The sequence below is a fragment of the Cervus elaphus genome, chromosome 9 (assembly GCF_910594005.1).
Source record: "Cervus elaphus chromosome 9, mCerEla1.1, whole genome shotgun sequence".
Taxonomy (NCBI): Eukaryota; Metazoa; Chordata; class Mammalia; order Artiodactyla; family Cervidae; genus Cervus; species Cervus elaphus.
Window position 1 is genome coordinate 12,654,661 of NC_057823.1, and position 14,715 is coordinate 12,669,375.

Consider the following 14,715-nt stretch of genomic DNA (forward strand, 5'->3'; position numbering starts at 1 on the left):
GGAGGGGGGTTCAGAAGGGAGGGGATATATGTATACCCATGGCTGATACATGTTGAGGTGTGACAGAAAACAACAAAATTCTGTAAAGTTATTATCCTTTAAATAAAAGAAACACAAATTAAAAAAAAATCCTGGAACCTCTGGGTAAAAATAATACATTCTTTTGGAGAATAATAATTTGATCTGACCAGCTTGATGTGTGACCATTCATGGCCTAATGAGGGTGGATATGGGTGACCAGTTTATGATAGTAACACAAGCCAGAGGACATTGTGTGTGTGTATGTGTGTATGTTTGCCTGTTTCTTGTGAAGAGAGACCAGTTCTTAAAGAAGAGGCATCTGTCCTCTTATGTTAAGATGACTTATACTACAGAGGTCAGAAGTTGGTCAATAGATGGAACTAAGTAGGGAAACTGACATAATTCACAGGATGGTTTTAAACTAAATTCATAAAGTGCAAGGAACCGCAGGGAAGGAGGGGTTCTCTGTGTGCTGAAGGTTCAGCTGTAGCAGGGAGGCCACTTGTTCCTCAGCATCCTTGACACCGTCTCTGATCACTCCCCTCCTACTTATTCCTTCACCCCACTGGCTTCCTTGTTTGCACTTGAACATGTGAAACAATCGTCTTTGTCAGGTCCTTACCAGTGCCAGCTTCCTCTGCCAGGCACACACTTCTTCTGACATCACAAAGGCTTCTTCTCTCTTTCTTCAGGAATCTTCAAACATCACCTAGTTTGAAGCTCTTCCTTGAACACTCAGGAGAAAGCAACACTTCCTACCACTCTGTCCTTTATACCTGGTTTTGTTTTCTTCATAGCATCTGTGACATTCAGACATATTCTATCATATTTTATTTGAACATCTTCATTCACCATCCTTGGATTGCAAGAGATTTATTTTTCAGCATTGCTACTGGGTCAGCATTAAATATGTAATTCTCAAATAAATGAAGAAATACCTCATTAGAATTCTAGAATAGATGAGCTTTTTGCCAATGTGATGAAAATGGGACAAAAATTCTTTGTGAGGGATGAAATGGAGTATACTTTGGAAGAGAACTTTTCTATAAATAAGCTATTAAGATCAGTTACTTGAGTGCTAAATAGAAATTGCAGTATTTCAGCTATGTGAATTATGCCAGCTTGTGTGCAAACGAGTCATGTTATTTTCCTTTTTCCTGGTAGGCACCTCCACCCCATGGAACCAGGGAATGATACACGAATTTCACTATTTCTTCTTCTGGGACTTTCAGAAGAAGAAGAACTGCAGCCCCTCATATTTGGGCTCTTCCTCTCCATGTACCTAATCACTGTGTTTGGAAACCTGCTCATCATCCTGGCCATCAGCTCAGACCACCACCTCCACACTCCCATGTACTTCTTCCTCTCCAACCTGTCCTTTGTAGACATCTGTTTCACCTCCACCACCATCCCAAAGATGCTGTGGAACATCCAGACACAGCGCAAAGGTATCACCTATGAAGGCTGCATCACCCAGATGTATTTTCACATTCTCTTTGCAGGATTAGATGACATTCTCCTGACTGTGATGGCCTATGATCGGTATGTGGCCATCTGCCACCCCCTGCACTACACAGTCATCATGAGCCCCCGGCTCTGTGGACTGCTGGTTCTTGTATCCTGGGTGCTCTTTGCCTTCTATTCCTTGCTACTCAGCCTAATGGTGTTGCGATTGTCCTTCTGTCCAGAAATGCAAATCCCCCACTTTTTCTGTGAACTCAGCCAGGTGGTACAACTTGCCAGTTCTGACAACTTTCTTAATAACATAGTGATGTATTTTGCAGCTGTCCTGGTGGGTGGTGGCCCTTTTGCTGGCATCCTTTACTCATATTCTAAAATAGTTTCCTGCATATGTAAAATCACATCATCTCAGGGGAAGTATAAAGCATTTTCCACCTGTGTGTCCCACCTCGTGGTTGTCTTCCTATTTTATTTTACAGCCTTAGGAGTGTACCTTAGCTCTGGGGATACCCACAGCTCACATTCAAGAACAATTTCATCAGTGATGTACACTGTGGTCACACCCCTGCTGAACCCTTTCATCTACAGTATGAGAAACCAAGATATAAAACAGAGTCTAAAGAGATTGTATTTGATGCCAAGTATAAAAGACCAATTATACTAGTGCTCTGGATTGCATAACTCAAAGTATCAAAACCAGAAATTGTTCTTTGATCATTGTGAAAGAAATTTTGCTCCTTGCCCTTATTTCCTGGGATTTCCATTTTTCTTTCCATCTTTGAATTCAGTATCATTATAGAATTTTAGGTACTCTCTTTTTAAGCATTATTCTCAGTCTTATATATAGACAGTTTTTATTTTTCCTACCCACCGTTTTCCTATCTTTGGATCAAAAATGTTTGGAAATTCCATTTCTTTGATGGAGTATCATAGAATCATGGAGACTTCATCAGGAGGAATATATTTTCATCAGAGCATTTAGTCTGTTGTTGGTCAGTCACACAGTTGTGCCCACCTCTTTGTGACCCCACGGATTGCAGCACGGCAGGCCTGCCTGTCCCTCCCCATCTCCCAGAGCTTGCCAAAGTTCATGTTCATTGCACTGGTGATGCCACCTAGCCATCTCATCCTCTGATGACCTCTTCTCCTTCTCCTTCTGTCCTGGATCTTTCCCAGCAGCAGGGACTTTTCCAGTGAGTCATCTGTTTGCATCAAATGACCAAAATACTGGAACTTCAGCTTCAGCATCAGTCCTTTCAGTGAATATTCAGGGTTGCTCTCCCTTTAGACTGACTGGTTTGATCTCCTTGCTGTCCAAGGGACTATCAGGAGTCTTCTCAAGCAGCATAGTTCAAAGGCATCAATCATTCCACCTTCTGCCTTCTTTATGGCCCAGTTCTCACAACCATATGTGACCACTGGGAAGACCATAGCCTTGACTATGTGGACCTTTGTTGGCAGAGTAATGTCTCTACTTTTCAACACACTGTCTAGGTTTGTCATCAGTTTACTTCCAAGAAGCAATCATCTTCTGATTCCATGGCTGCGGTCATCATCTACAGTGATTTTGGAGCCCAAGAAGCGGAATCTGTCACTGCTTCCACCTTTCCGCCATGCAGTAATGGGGCCAGATGCTATGATCTTAGTTGTTTTAATATTTAGTCTTAAGATGGCTCTTTAGGAGATCATTTAATTTACTGGCAGTTAAAGAGGTTTTTCATAGGTATTACTTATTGCCAATTTGTTAACTTGTTTTCTGTTAGTGTCATTCTTTTTCTTTTCTCTTTATGTTTCTCTTCTTATGATTTGATGACTGATTTAGTGATATGCTTGTGGTCCTTTCTCTCTAGATTGTATCTTGTGTAGATTTTTGATGTATGATAAACAAAGGGTCTTTATATGATGACCTACAATGATGTCTACTTATAGAAACAAGTTGTCTTTTAAGTTCATACACATATTAATAGCACTGCATTTTCACTCCCTGCCCTACATTTTGTGTCTTTGAAGTCACATTTGATACCCCCCTATTTATCCCTTTAATTCTTATTGCAGCTATACTTGATTTTAGAATTATTTTGTCTATTAAGTTTTCATACCAGCTTAAGTGATTTGATCCTCAGCCTCTCTCCGTGTCTACCTTTACTCACAGGGTTTTCTCTTCTCATAGTTTCTTCCCACTTGCTATGCCTTTTTTCTTTCCTTCTTTGTGAAGGTCCTATAATATTCCGTGTAGAGTATGTTTAGAATTGATAAATTGCATTAGTCTTTGATTGCCTGAAAAATCCCGTATCTCTCCTTCAATTCTAAATGTTAGTCTTTCTGGGTAGAATGCCCTAGTTTGCACGTTTTTCCCTCTCAACACTTTAAATACATCATGCTTCCCCATTATATCGTACAAAGTTTCTGCAAAAAAGAAAGAAATCAGCTGATAGATTTATATGCTTCCATCTTACATGACACTTTTATTTTTGGTGGCTCGGGCTTCCCCTGTGGCTCAACTGGTAAAGAAAACCATATCTTTAACTCTGTGGTTTTAATTGCTGTATCTTTGTGAAGGTTTTGTTGTTATCATTTTGGGGGGACTCTTTTTGTTTCTGGTACCTGAATTTTCTTTTTCCCTCAGGTCTGGGAACTTTTCAGACATAAGTTTATCAGATATGTTTTGACTACCTTTCCTATCTGTCGTTGCCTTCTTGGACACTGCAATTGTGCTAGTGTTGGTGTTCTTAATGTAGTCAAACATCTCTCAAATTATTCCCATTTTTAATTTGTTTTTTTTTTTTCTTTTCTGACTGAATCATTTCCATGATTCTATATTTCAGTTAGCTTATGCATTCTTCTGTATCACCTGGTATACTATAAATTATTTCTAGTTGTTCATTTCATTTAATGTAATGTTCAGTTCAAGCTAGTTTTTATTTTATAGTTCCCTATTTAAATTATAACTGATTCAGCAGTCCTTTTCACACAAAATTAAATATTTTATGGTCTTCCACTTGTTAACAAAATGCACATGGTGAATACTGGAAATAAAACTTCTTGGAAGATTTCTTGAATAATTTTAGGTTGAGAAAATGGAGTTTTATATCTTTACTAATGTATTGATTCCAAATCTGGTGAACTGTTTGTTTCTCTTTCACTAACTCTTTTTAGGCATGATATCTTTTTATTTAAGTTGGGACAAATTCCTCTGTATTTTCATTTCACTTACCTTTGTGTGTCTTCTGAAATTTTGTGCCACAGTTAACTCTCACTTTCTTAGAGTGGTGTCTTTCTGTGGGAACAGCCATATAGAGTTGATGTGTGCCCAGTGGCTTTACTGGAAGAGCTAGATCTGATGTTGTCACAATTCAGGCCTTTCTTTGGGGTGTACTGATTGCAGTCAACTTGCTAAGAGGTATGGAGGGCTTGGGCTTGAGTCAGGTATGAGATATGGCTTCCTCTTTGTTTAGAAGCCAGAAGGAAATGGCATCCCACTCCAGTATTCTTGCCTGGAAAATTCCATGGATGGAGGAGCCTGGCAGGCTACAGTCCATGAGGTCACAAAGACTCAGATGTGACTGAGCACAGCACACACACACATATAATATGCTAAGATAGTTTATGGTGCATATCAACATACAAATATCTCTCTTATAAGTACAAACATTAGTAATGAGGGATTAAAGGATAGCTCCTAACTTCTGATATAACTGGGAAATTTCTAATTGACTTGGAGAGACTATCATGCATCCAAGGAGTATATTAACTGTGGTTTTATTCTAAAGTAGCAAAGTCATCCCCCAATTTGAAGAGGAAAATAGTAATGTTTAGAGATTTTGGTGGTTCTGTCCTTGCCCCAAATCAAAGCATTAAAGACCCAAGGGACCTAGTCAAGACAAATCCTGAATGGTACAATTTAATGGAAATTTTGTTCTCAGGGACATGATGACATGCTGGGAACCTCAGGGCTTTGGAAGCAAGAAAATTTAGAAGAAGGAGTAATAAAAACTGAATTCACCTAACTTATAATGCAGTGTCTTAGGAACAGAGAATCAACAGGTGAAAAAAATCCATTCTGTCCCGAAAAGTGTCCCCAAGGGAAATCATGTAGTTACAGATTGGAGTAACCAGAGGAAACATGCCTAATGAGCTCACACAGGAAGCTCTAAATATCTCCTCTGCTGCAGTCGCTCAGCCTCTGTCACTTTGGTTGGGGAGGACCTGGTTCTTGCTTTTGAAGTTCTACATCTCTCTGGGAACCAATGCTTGATTTGTATCAGTTCCTGTTTTCTTATTTGGGGACAAAATTTCTTTCTGTGTCAGTAATCATTTAGGAGGAATTTTGACTTCTACAGGGAAAGCCTTCTCTCTCAATCTGCAGGCAGGTGAGTCTGACAGCTCCACAGACCCTGCAGGAGAGTGTCAGTGATGATGGAAGCCCGGAATGTGTACCTGAGGTCTCCTGAGGACCAATCTTGCAGAGCCCAGAGGCCAGAGGTCATTGTGGTTGTTTTCTGGTTTTCCTAATATTAATGTACTTATTTACGGTCTAAAAATAAAGTGAACATTGCACTTGAAATTGCAAGTGTCAATCTTGACAATTAAACTGTAATAGGGGAAACTCAGAAGGAACAATGTTAGTGGTTTAGTCGCTAAGTTGCTCCAACTCTTGTGACCCCGTGGACTGTAACCCACCTGGCTCCTCTGTCCCTAGGATTTCCCAGGCAAGAATGCTGGAGTGAGTTGCCATTTCCTTCTGCAGGGGAACTTCTCGACTCAGGGATTGAACCTATGTGTGCTGCATTGACAAACAGAGTCTTTACTTTCTGAGCCACCAAGATAATCCCTTTAGAAGGAATAGGAGGCATAAAATGCTTCCAGTAAAAGAAAACTAGTATACAGACCTCATTTATGAACAAGAGGAAACAAATAGGGGAAGTCCTTAAGAAAAAAAATCTTCTACTGCCTTATATGTTTCATATAAGACATATCCAACTTCTGCTGTATTTTGTCTATTTCTGATATTGAATTGGTAGCTTATATTCCATTTTTTTCTTTTCCTCTTGGGGTATTCAAACTGTAAGATGTTCCATGTCATAAGTATATCATTTTTTATGATTTTGGACAAAAGATTTTTTTTATTATTTTTCCAGACATCAAGGAGATGTCACTGGAGTTGGAATGTTGATGAAGCAAGGAAACCTTTCTTTATTGCATTGTCTCAGGTGTCATTGAGTATATTGGATATAGTTCTCCCTTAATGTCCATATATCCATTTCATTTCTCCCTGTTTCTTTCACTCTCAACCTTTTAATTATTCTCAAAATACCAAGCAGACATTGGCTATACCAAAAATGAACCCGACATTAATTGTTCCATGAGAAGTTTATAAACTGGAATTTCATGGTAAAAATTATATATTCTTTTGAAGAATAATTATTTGACCTGACCAGCTGAGCTGTAACCTCTCACAGCCTAAAAAGGGTGAATTTGGGTGACCAGTGTATGATGGTGACACAACACAGAACATGTGTGGTGCGTGTGTGTGCTGTGTGTGTGTGTGTGTATGTGTGTGTGTGTGCTGTGTGTGTGTGTGTGTGTGCTGTGTGTGTGCTCTGTGTGTGTGTGTGTGTTGTGTGCGTGGTGTGTGTGTGTGCTCTGTGTGTGCTTTGTGTGTGCTCTGTGTGTGTGTGTGGTGTGTGTGTGTGTGTGTGTGTGCTCTGTGTGTGTATGTGTGTGTGTGTGCACTCTGTGTGTGTGTGTGTGCTCTGTGTGTGTGTATGTGTGTGTGTGTGTTTTTGTCTTGAAAGGGAGGACAGTTCTTACAGCAGAGGCACCTGGACCCATATGCTAAGTGACTTATATACACAGATCACAGCAACAGATAGAATCAGTAAGCGAATCTGATATAACTCATAGGATGGTTTTATAACTAAATTGATAATGTGTAAGGAACCTCATGGAAGGAGGGATTCTCTGTGGACTGAAGGTTCAGCTGTAGCAGGAAGGCCACCTTGTTCCTCAGCATCCCTGACACCATCTCTAATCACTCCCCCTCCTGCTTTTCCCTCTGGCCCACTGGCTTCCTTGTTTGCACTTGAACCTGTGGAACAAGCATCTTCTTCAGGTCCTTAGCAGTGGCAGGTCCCTCTTCCAGGCACACTATTCTGCCATCACACTATCTCCTTGTCTCTCTTTCATTAAGAATCTGTTCAACCATCACCTAGTTTGCTGGACTTTCCTTAACACTCAGGACAAAATAACAGCTCCTACCTCTTTCTTTTATATCTGGCTTTGTTTTGTCATAGCATCTATCACATTCTGACATATTCTATCATATTTTATGCACATAACCTCATTCCCCATCCTTGGATTGCTAGAGGTTTACTTTTCAGCATTTTCTACTTGTCTCCATGTTCTTGGAATATCAGTTCAGCTCAGTCACTCAGTCATGTCCGACTCCTTGGGACTCCGTGAATCATAGCACACCAGGCCTCCCTGTCCATCACCAACTTCCGGAGTTTACCCAAGCTCTTGTCCATCGAGTCGGTGATGCCATCCAGCCATCTCATCCTCTGTTCCCCCCTTCTCCTCCTGCCCCCAATCCCTCCCAGCATCAGGGTATTTTTCCAATGAGTCAACTCTTTGCATGAGGTGGCCAAAGTATCTTGGAACATGGTTAGCATTAAATATGGATTTCTCAAAAGAATGAAGGAATATCACATTAAAACTCTAGAATATTAAAACCTCTTAGCAAATGTGATGAGAATGGGACAAAAATTCCTAGTCAGAAATGAAATGAAGTATAGCTTCAAGGGGCTTCCACAGTGACTCAGTGGTTTAGAATCTGCCTGCAAAGCAGTACCCATTCAAGAGATACAGGATCAATCCCTGTGTTGGAAATAACCACTGGAGGAGGGCATGGCAACACACACCAGAATTCTTTCTTGGGAAATCCCATAGACAGTGGAGGCTGATGTGCTATGGTCCTTGGGTCGCACAGAGTCAGACACAACTGAAGTGGCTCAACATACACACATACTCTAAAAGAGAACTTATCTGCAAATAAAATATCAACATCAACTTCTTGAGGGCTAAACAGAAATTACAGTATTTCAGTTATGTTAATTAGTAGGTGTAAAAATTGTCATTATTTTCCTTTTTCCTGGTAGTCACCTCCACACCTTGGAACCAAGTAACAATACACAAATTTCATGATTTCTTCTTCTGGGACTTGCAAAGGAAGCAGAACTACAACCCCTCATATTTGGGCTTTTTCTCTCCATGTACCTGATCACTGTGTTTGGAAACCTGCTCATCATCTTGGCTGTCAGCTCGGACTCCCACCTCCACACCCCCATGTACTTCTTCCTCTCCAACCTGTCCTTTGTAGACATCTGTTTCACCTCCACTGCCATCCCAAAGATGCTGTGGAACATCCAGACACAGTGCAAAGGTATCACATATGAAGGCTGCATCACCCAGGTATATTTTTACATTCTCTTTGCAGATTTAGATGGCATTCTCCTGAGTGTGATGGCTTATGATCGGTATGTGGCCATCTGCCACCCCCTGCACTACACGGTCATCATGAGCCCCCACCTCTGTGGACTGCTGGTTCTAATATCGTGGGTGCTGATTGCCTTGCATTCCTTGCTACACAGCTTAATGGTGCTGCGATTGTCCTTCTGTCCAGAAATACAAATCCCCCACTTTTTTTGTGAACTCAGTCAGCTGGTACAACTTGCCAGTTCTGACAACTTTCTTAATAACATAGTGATGCATTTTGCAGCTTTCCTGATGGGTGTCGGTCCTTTTGCTAGTATCCTTTACTCCTACTCTAAAATAGTTTCCTGCGTGTGTAAAATCTCATCAGCTCGGGGGAGGTATAAAGCATTTTCCACCTGTGTGTCCCACCTCTTGGTTGTCTCCCTATTTTATTTTACAGCCTTAGGAGTTTACCTTAGCTCTGCTGCTACCCACAGCTCACATTCAAGTACCATTGCTTCTGTGATGTACTCTGTGGTCACACCCCTGCTGAACCCCTTCGTCTACAGCCTGAGAAATCAAGATATAAAAGGGGCTCTGAAGAGATTCTACTTTATGCCAAGTTTAAAAGACCAAATACCCTAGTCCCCTGGATTGCATAACTCAGAGCCTCAGAACCAGAAACTGTGGTTTTTTGATCATTGTGGAATAAAATTTTTCCTATTTGTTTCCTGGGATTTCCATTTGTCTTTTCATCTTTGAACTCAGCATCTTTATGCAATTTTAGGAACTCTCCTTATTAAGGTTTTTTCCTTTTCTTTTCTATAGGTAGTTTTTATTTTTTCCTACTTCAAAATTTTCCTACCTTTGGGTCAAAACATTTGGAGATTCTATTATTTGATGGGCATCATAGATTTTTTAACAATAATTACTTCTTAAATGACACATACCATTCAAAGCAATTTTTCTCCTATTTCCCTGAAGTAATAGTTATGAGTAGCATTAATCATTTAAATATACACTTAACAACCAGGAGAATTTATATTATTTTTATTACAGTTGGACGAATCAGTGATATAGAAAAATAACTGTCAGGTTACAGGAGGATTTCTGACTGTGAAAAGTTAGAACCCTTAACTCTCTTGTTCAAGTGTCAACTTGTGACTGTCTCTCTCTATATATAGATACATGTATAAATGTGTATATATATATATATATATATATATATATATATATATATATATATTCACACATGCTCTTTTTGACCAAAAGACCTTTTAGGTGACATATTGTGTGTGTGTGTGTAGAGTATTATATAGGGTACAGTAGTACTCTATCTTTATTTCAAGCCCAGGATATCCAGAAGCAAGCATAAAAGCAGTGGTGATATTGCTGGTACAGCTAAAAATCTCCAAGTAATAATGATGGAAACAAAAATAACTGAGACAGTGGAGCGAGGTGAAAAGGAGGAATTGGAGGGCCAGCAAAACTAATAAGAGAGACAAGAGGAAGAAGATGCAACTGAAGAACAGGGGAGATCCAGGACACAGGAAATAGTCAGGGAATTTCTTTATTTGAGAGGGCACTTCATGAGAAGAGTCAACTCATTGGAAAAGATCCTGATGCTGGGAAAGATTGAGGGCAGGAGAAGGGACGACAGAGGATGAGATGATTGGATGGCATCACTGACTCAATAGACATGAGTCTGAGCAAACTGGGAGATGGTGATGGATGGGAAAGTCTGGTGTGCTGCCATCCGTGGGGTCTCACAGAGTTGGACATGACTGAGCAACTGAACAACAAGAACAAATGAGCTTTTGAGGCATGGGACCTAGGATTGCAGAATGGTACACGAAGGCTGCAGCAGCTGTTCAGAATGCAATCCAGTGCTGCCGTGTCACCTCTGATAGGAGAAAAAGCTACATCAAGACATCAGTAGATTGTTTTTTCAAGTGCTTAGACATGCAGCTGTGTCCAGCTCTTTGTGACTGCATGGACTGTAGCCACCAGGCTCCTCTGTCCATGAAATTCTCCAGGCAAGAATACTGGAATGGGTCGCCATGCCCTCCTCCAGGGAATCTTCCCAACCCAGGGATCGAATCCAGGTCTCCTGCATTGCAGGTGGATTTTTTTTTTTTTTTTTTTTACCATCTGAGCCACCAGGGAAGGCAGAGAATACTGGAATGGGTAGCCTATCCTGTCTCCTGGGGAACTTCCTGGCCCAGGAATTGAACCAGGGCCTCTTGCATTGCAGGTGGATTGTTTACCAACTGAGCTACCAGAGTAGCCCTGGAGCTACTGGGAAGTTTTTCCAAGAGGGTAGATCAAATGAATCCAGCAAGGAACCAGAACCTGTGCCATCAACATCAGGCATGAGTGAAATTCAACTTCCATCTCCTACTGCTAATGGTCCTTCATCTCTGCCCTCGTCCATCTCCTCTCCCTCCTCCAGTCAATAATTCTGTCTGTTCACTCAACGCCAACCCCTATATGCCAGCTGCTGTACTCTACTACTGTACTTTTCAAGGCACTGTACAGTAAGATTGAGAAGGTTTTCTTTATGTTTTGCACTTGTTTTTTATGTGTTATTTGTGTGAAAAATAGTATAAACCTATTGCAGTGATGTCTGTGGCTTAGTCGCTCAGTCATGCTCGACTCTGGTGACCCAGTGGACTGTAGCCTACCAGGCTCTTCTCTCCACGGGATTTCCCAGGCAAGAATACTCGAATGGGTTGCCACTTCTCCAGGGAAACTGATTATAGTCCTATGTAACTGATTGTGCTAGCTGGGTACCTAGGCCAACTTTGTTGGACTTATGAACAAATTGGACTGAAGAATACACTCTTGCAAAGGAACTCGTTTCTATCTAGGAGACGTACTGTATTATATTCCTGTTTCCCCTTGAAAATTTACAGTGCTTCACACTCATGCATCTTTCCATAGCTCTAAATTAAATATCTCACTTTTTTCTAGTTAGCCATAATAATAAAAGAATCAATGAATGTACATTTGAATATCATCCATTATAAATCCTCCTCATAATCAGAGATCTCTTCCATTCTTATGATCAAAGGGCAACTGACAAGAGAGGTTGAATTCTTGCCCAGCCTGTAATTCAGGCTTACCTATTTTTCTCCACAAGTATTTATTTTATTGCAATTTCCCCTGGTTTCCTGGAAAGTAACCTCAACAGGATCACATTTTAATACTGTTTTTTGAAGTTACTTGAAAAGTAGACTGAGCATGAATGCTGTCTCAAATATTGATGTAAATGCCCAAAATAAGTAGTAGCAGATTTTTTACAATTGCCTTCACATTTATTTTGCTTGTTATATTAATAAGCTCTCAATGGCTTTCTGTGCTTTGCAAAAGCTTTCAAGTCTAATTAGGTCACATTTGTTTATTTTTGCTTTTATTTCATTTGCTTTAGGAGACTGATCCAAAAAATATTGCTATTATTTAGCTCAAAGACTGTTCTACCTAGTTATCTTTTATGATTTTTATGGTTTCCAGTCTTACATTTAAGCCTTTAATCCATTTGTGTTTATTTTTGCATGTGGTGTGAGAAATATTTTAATCTAATTCTCTGTACATAGCTGTCCAGTTTTACTAGCACACTTGCTGAAAGACTCTTTTTGTTTTTCATTATTGTTCTTACCTTCTTTGTCATGGGTTTATTGGCCATAAGCGTGTGGTTTATTTCTTTGTTCTCTATTCTGCTCCATTGATTGTGCCTGTACCATGCCATTTTGATGACTGTAGCTTTTTAGTATAGTATGAAGTTTAGGAGAATGATAAGCCCAGCTTTGTTTTCATGGGTGGGGGGGGGGCGGTTGTTTGGTTAGTTGGTTGATTTTGTTTTGCAATTGCTTTGGCTATTCAGGTTCTTTTGTAGTTCCATATGAATTTTAGGTGTGCATGTGTGTCCGTCCCTCAGTTGTGTCCATCATTTTGCGACCCCATGGATGGTAGCCTGCCAGGGCTCCTCTATGCATGGGGCTCCCTAGACATGAACACTGGAGTGGGTAGCCATTCCCTTCCCCAGAGGATCTTCCTGACCCAGGGGTTGATGGACCTGCAACACCAGCCTGCAGTCACGATTGCAGGCTGATTCTTTACCATCTGCGCCACCAGGGAAGCCCTGAATTTTAGGAATATTAATTCTATTTCTGTGGGCAATGTTGTAAGTATTCTGAAGTATTAGCAGTGAATACTGGAAGTAGAGAGAGTAGACATCCTTGTCTTGTTCCTAAATGTATAGGAAGTGCTTTCAACTTTTCACTGTAGAATGTGAGGTTGGTTGTGTTTATGTCATAAGTGCCATTATTTTGTTGAGATATGTGCCCTCTATACCCACTTTGATGAGGATTGTTATATCATGAATGGATGTTGAACTTTATCACATGTTTTTATTTCTGCAACTATGTTTTAAACATTTTACTGTGGTATAACTTATTTCCATTGCTGGGTGAGTTTCAGGGGTACAGAGAAGTGAATCTGTAATACATGTAGGTATATCCTCTCTTTTTAGCTTCTTTTCCCACGTAAGCTATTACAGAGTATTGGATAGAGTTCCCTCTGCTGTACAGTAGGTCCTTGTTAGTTATCTATTTTAAACTCAGTTGTGTGCATATGTCACGTGTAGATTACTTTTGATGTGTTTGTGGGCAAGGTGGGCTCCCCATCCTCTTACTCTGCCATCTCAGTTTCCCCCTCCAAGATTCCATCATTTTTGTATAGCTGTGTAGCATTACGTTTTACATACATATATGCCTTCTTCTTTATCCATTCATTCATTGATGGCCACTTAGGTTGCTTCCATATTTGGCTGTTGAAAATAATGTTGTGATGGACTGAGGGTTGCATGTATCTTTTCACATTTGTGTTTTGTATTTTTAGGATAAATACTCAAATTGGGATACCTGGATCATAAGGTAATTTTATACTTAATTTTTGAGCAGTCTCCCTACTCTTTTACATAGTAGCTGCACCAATTTATATTCCTATCAAGATTATGGGAATAAATGGACAATTAATGTACAATATAGAAGTAACCCTCTCCAGTATTCTTGCCTGGGAAATCCCATGAACAGAGGAATCTAGCAGGCTACAGTCCATGGGGTTGCAAAGAGTCAGAAAACAACTAAAGACAATAATACTGTTTAATTTATTAATACATTTTAATTTGCCTTGATTTTAAACTTTAAAAAAATTGATTTTAAGTATTTGAAAATACCAATTTTCTTTGAAAATGCCAATTCAAACTTTTTCAGATATATATTATTTGGTGTGATTCATGGGTCCTTGCATAAAAATATTAAAACTGATCACACATCTGGAATGAATGCATATACTTTCATTCAAAAGTTCAAGTGAAGACAATTTGGTGTGCAGAAATTGTAAAACTATATACTCTGTATCCTAAACACAGAATATGAGCAGGAAACTTTTCCTATCTGGCCAGACCAGTGTCCCTCAGGGAAATCAGTCATTAGAGGTGGTAGTTACAAAAGGGAATCATGCTAATGAGCAGACATAAAGAGCCATCAATATTTCCTGTGCTGCAGTCCCTCTGCCTGTGCAGCCTTGGACTAGATGGGGGAATGGTTGATGCTTGCAGAGTCAAAACTCTAGGTGGGGGACCAGTGCTTGACTCCATCCCACTGTCCTATCTGTAGATAGAGTTTCTATCTCCATCATCAACCATCCAAGAGGAGTTGGGGCATCTATGTTGAGACTTTCCTCTCAGAAACTCCACCC

General features: G+C 40.1%; 2 protein-coding genes across 2 annotated transcripts; both read left to right on the forward strand.

Annotated features, from left to right (window-relative positions):
* The first annotated feature begins 1,198 nt into the window (after nt 1–1,198).
* On the forward strand, nt 1,199–2,146 carry LOC122700872 (olfactory receptor 7A17-like). The gene has a single exon (XM_043913904.1). It carries the CDS (start codon nt 1,199–1,201, stop codon nt 2,144–2,146), a length of 948 nt encoding a protein of 315 aa, XP_043769839.1.
* A 6,512-nt stretch (nt 2,147–8,658) lies between these two features.
* On the forward strand, nt 8,659–9,600 carry LOC122700873 (olfactory receptor-like protein OLF4). Its single transcript, XM_043913905.1, has one exon. The coding sequence runs from the start codon at nt 8,752–8,754 to the stop codon at nt 9,598–9,600; it is 849 nt and encodes a 282-aa protein (XP_043769840.1). The 5' UTR covers nt 8,659–8,751.
* Nucleotides 9,601–14,715: the final 5,115 nt, after the last annotated feature.

Excerpts from the sequence above, each read along its gene's own strand:
- LOC122700872 (XM_043913904.1), top strand. The coding sequence starts at position 1,199 with ATGGAACCAGGGAATGATACACGAATTTCACTATTTCTTCTTCTGGGA.
- LOC122700873 (XM_043913905.1), top strand. The coding sequence starts at position 8,752 with ATGTACCTGATCACTGTGTTTGGAAACCTGCTCATCATCTTGGCTGTC.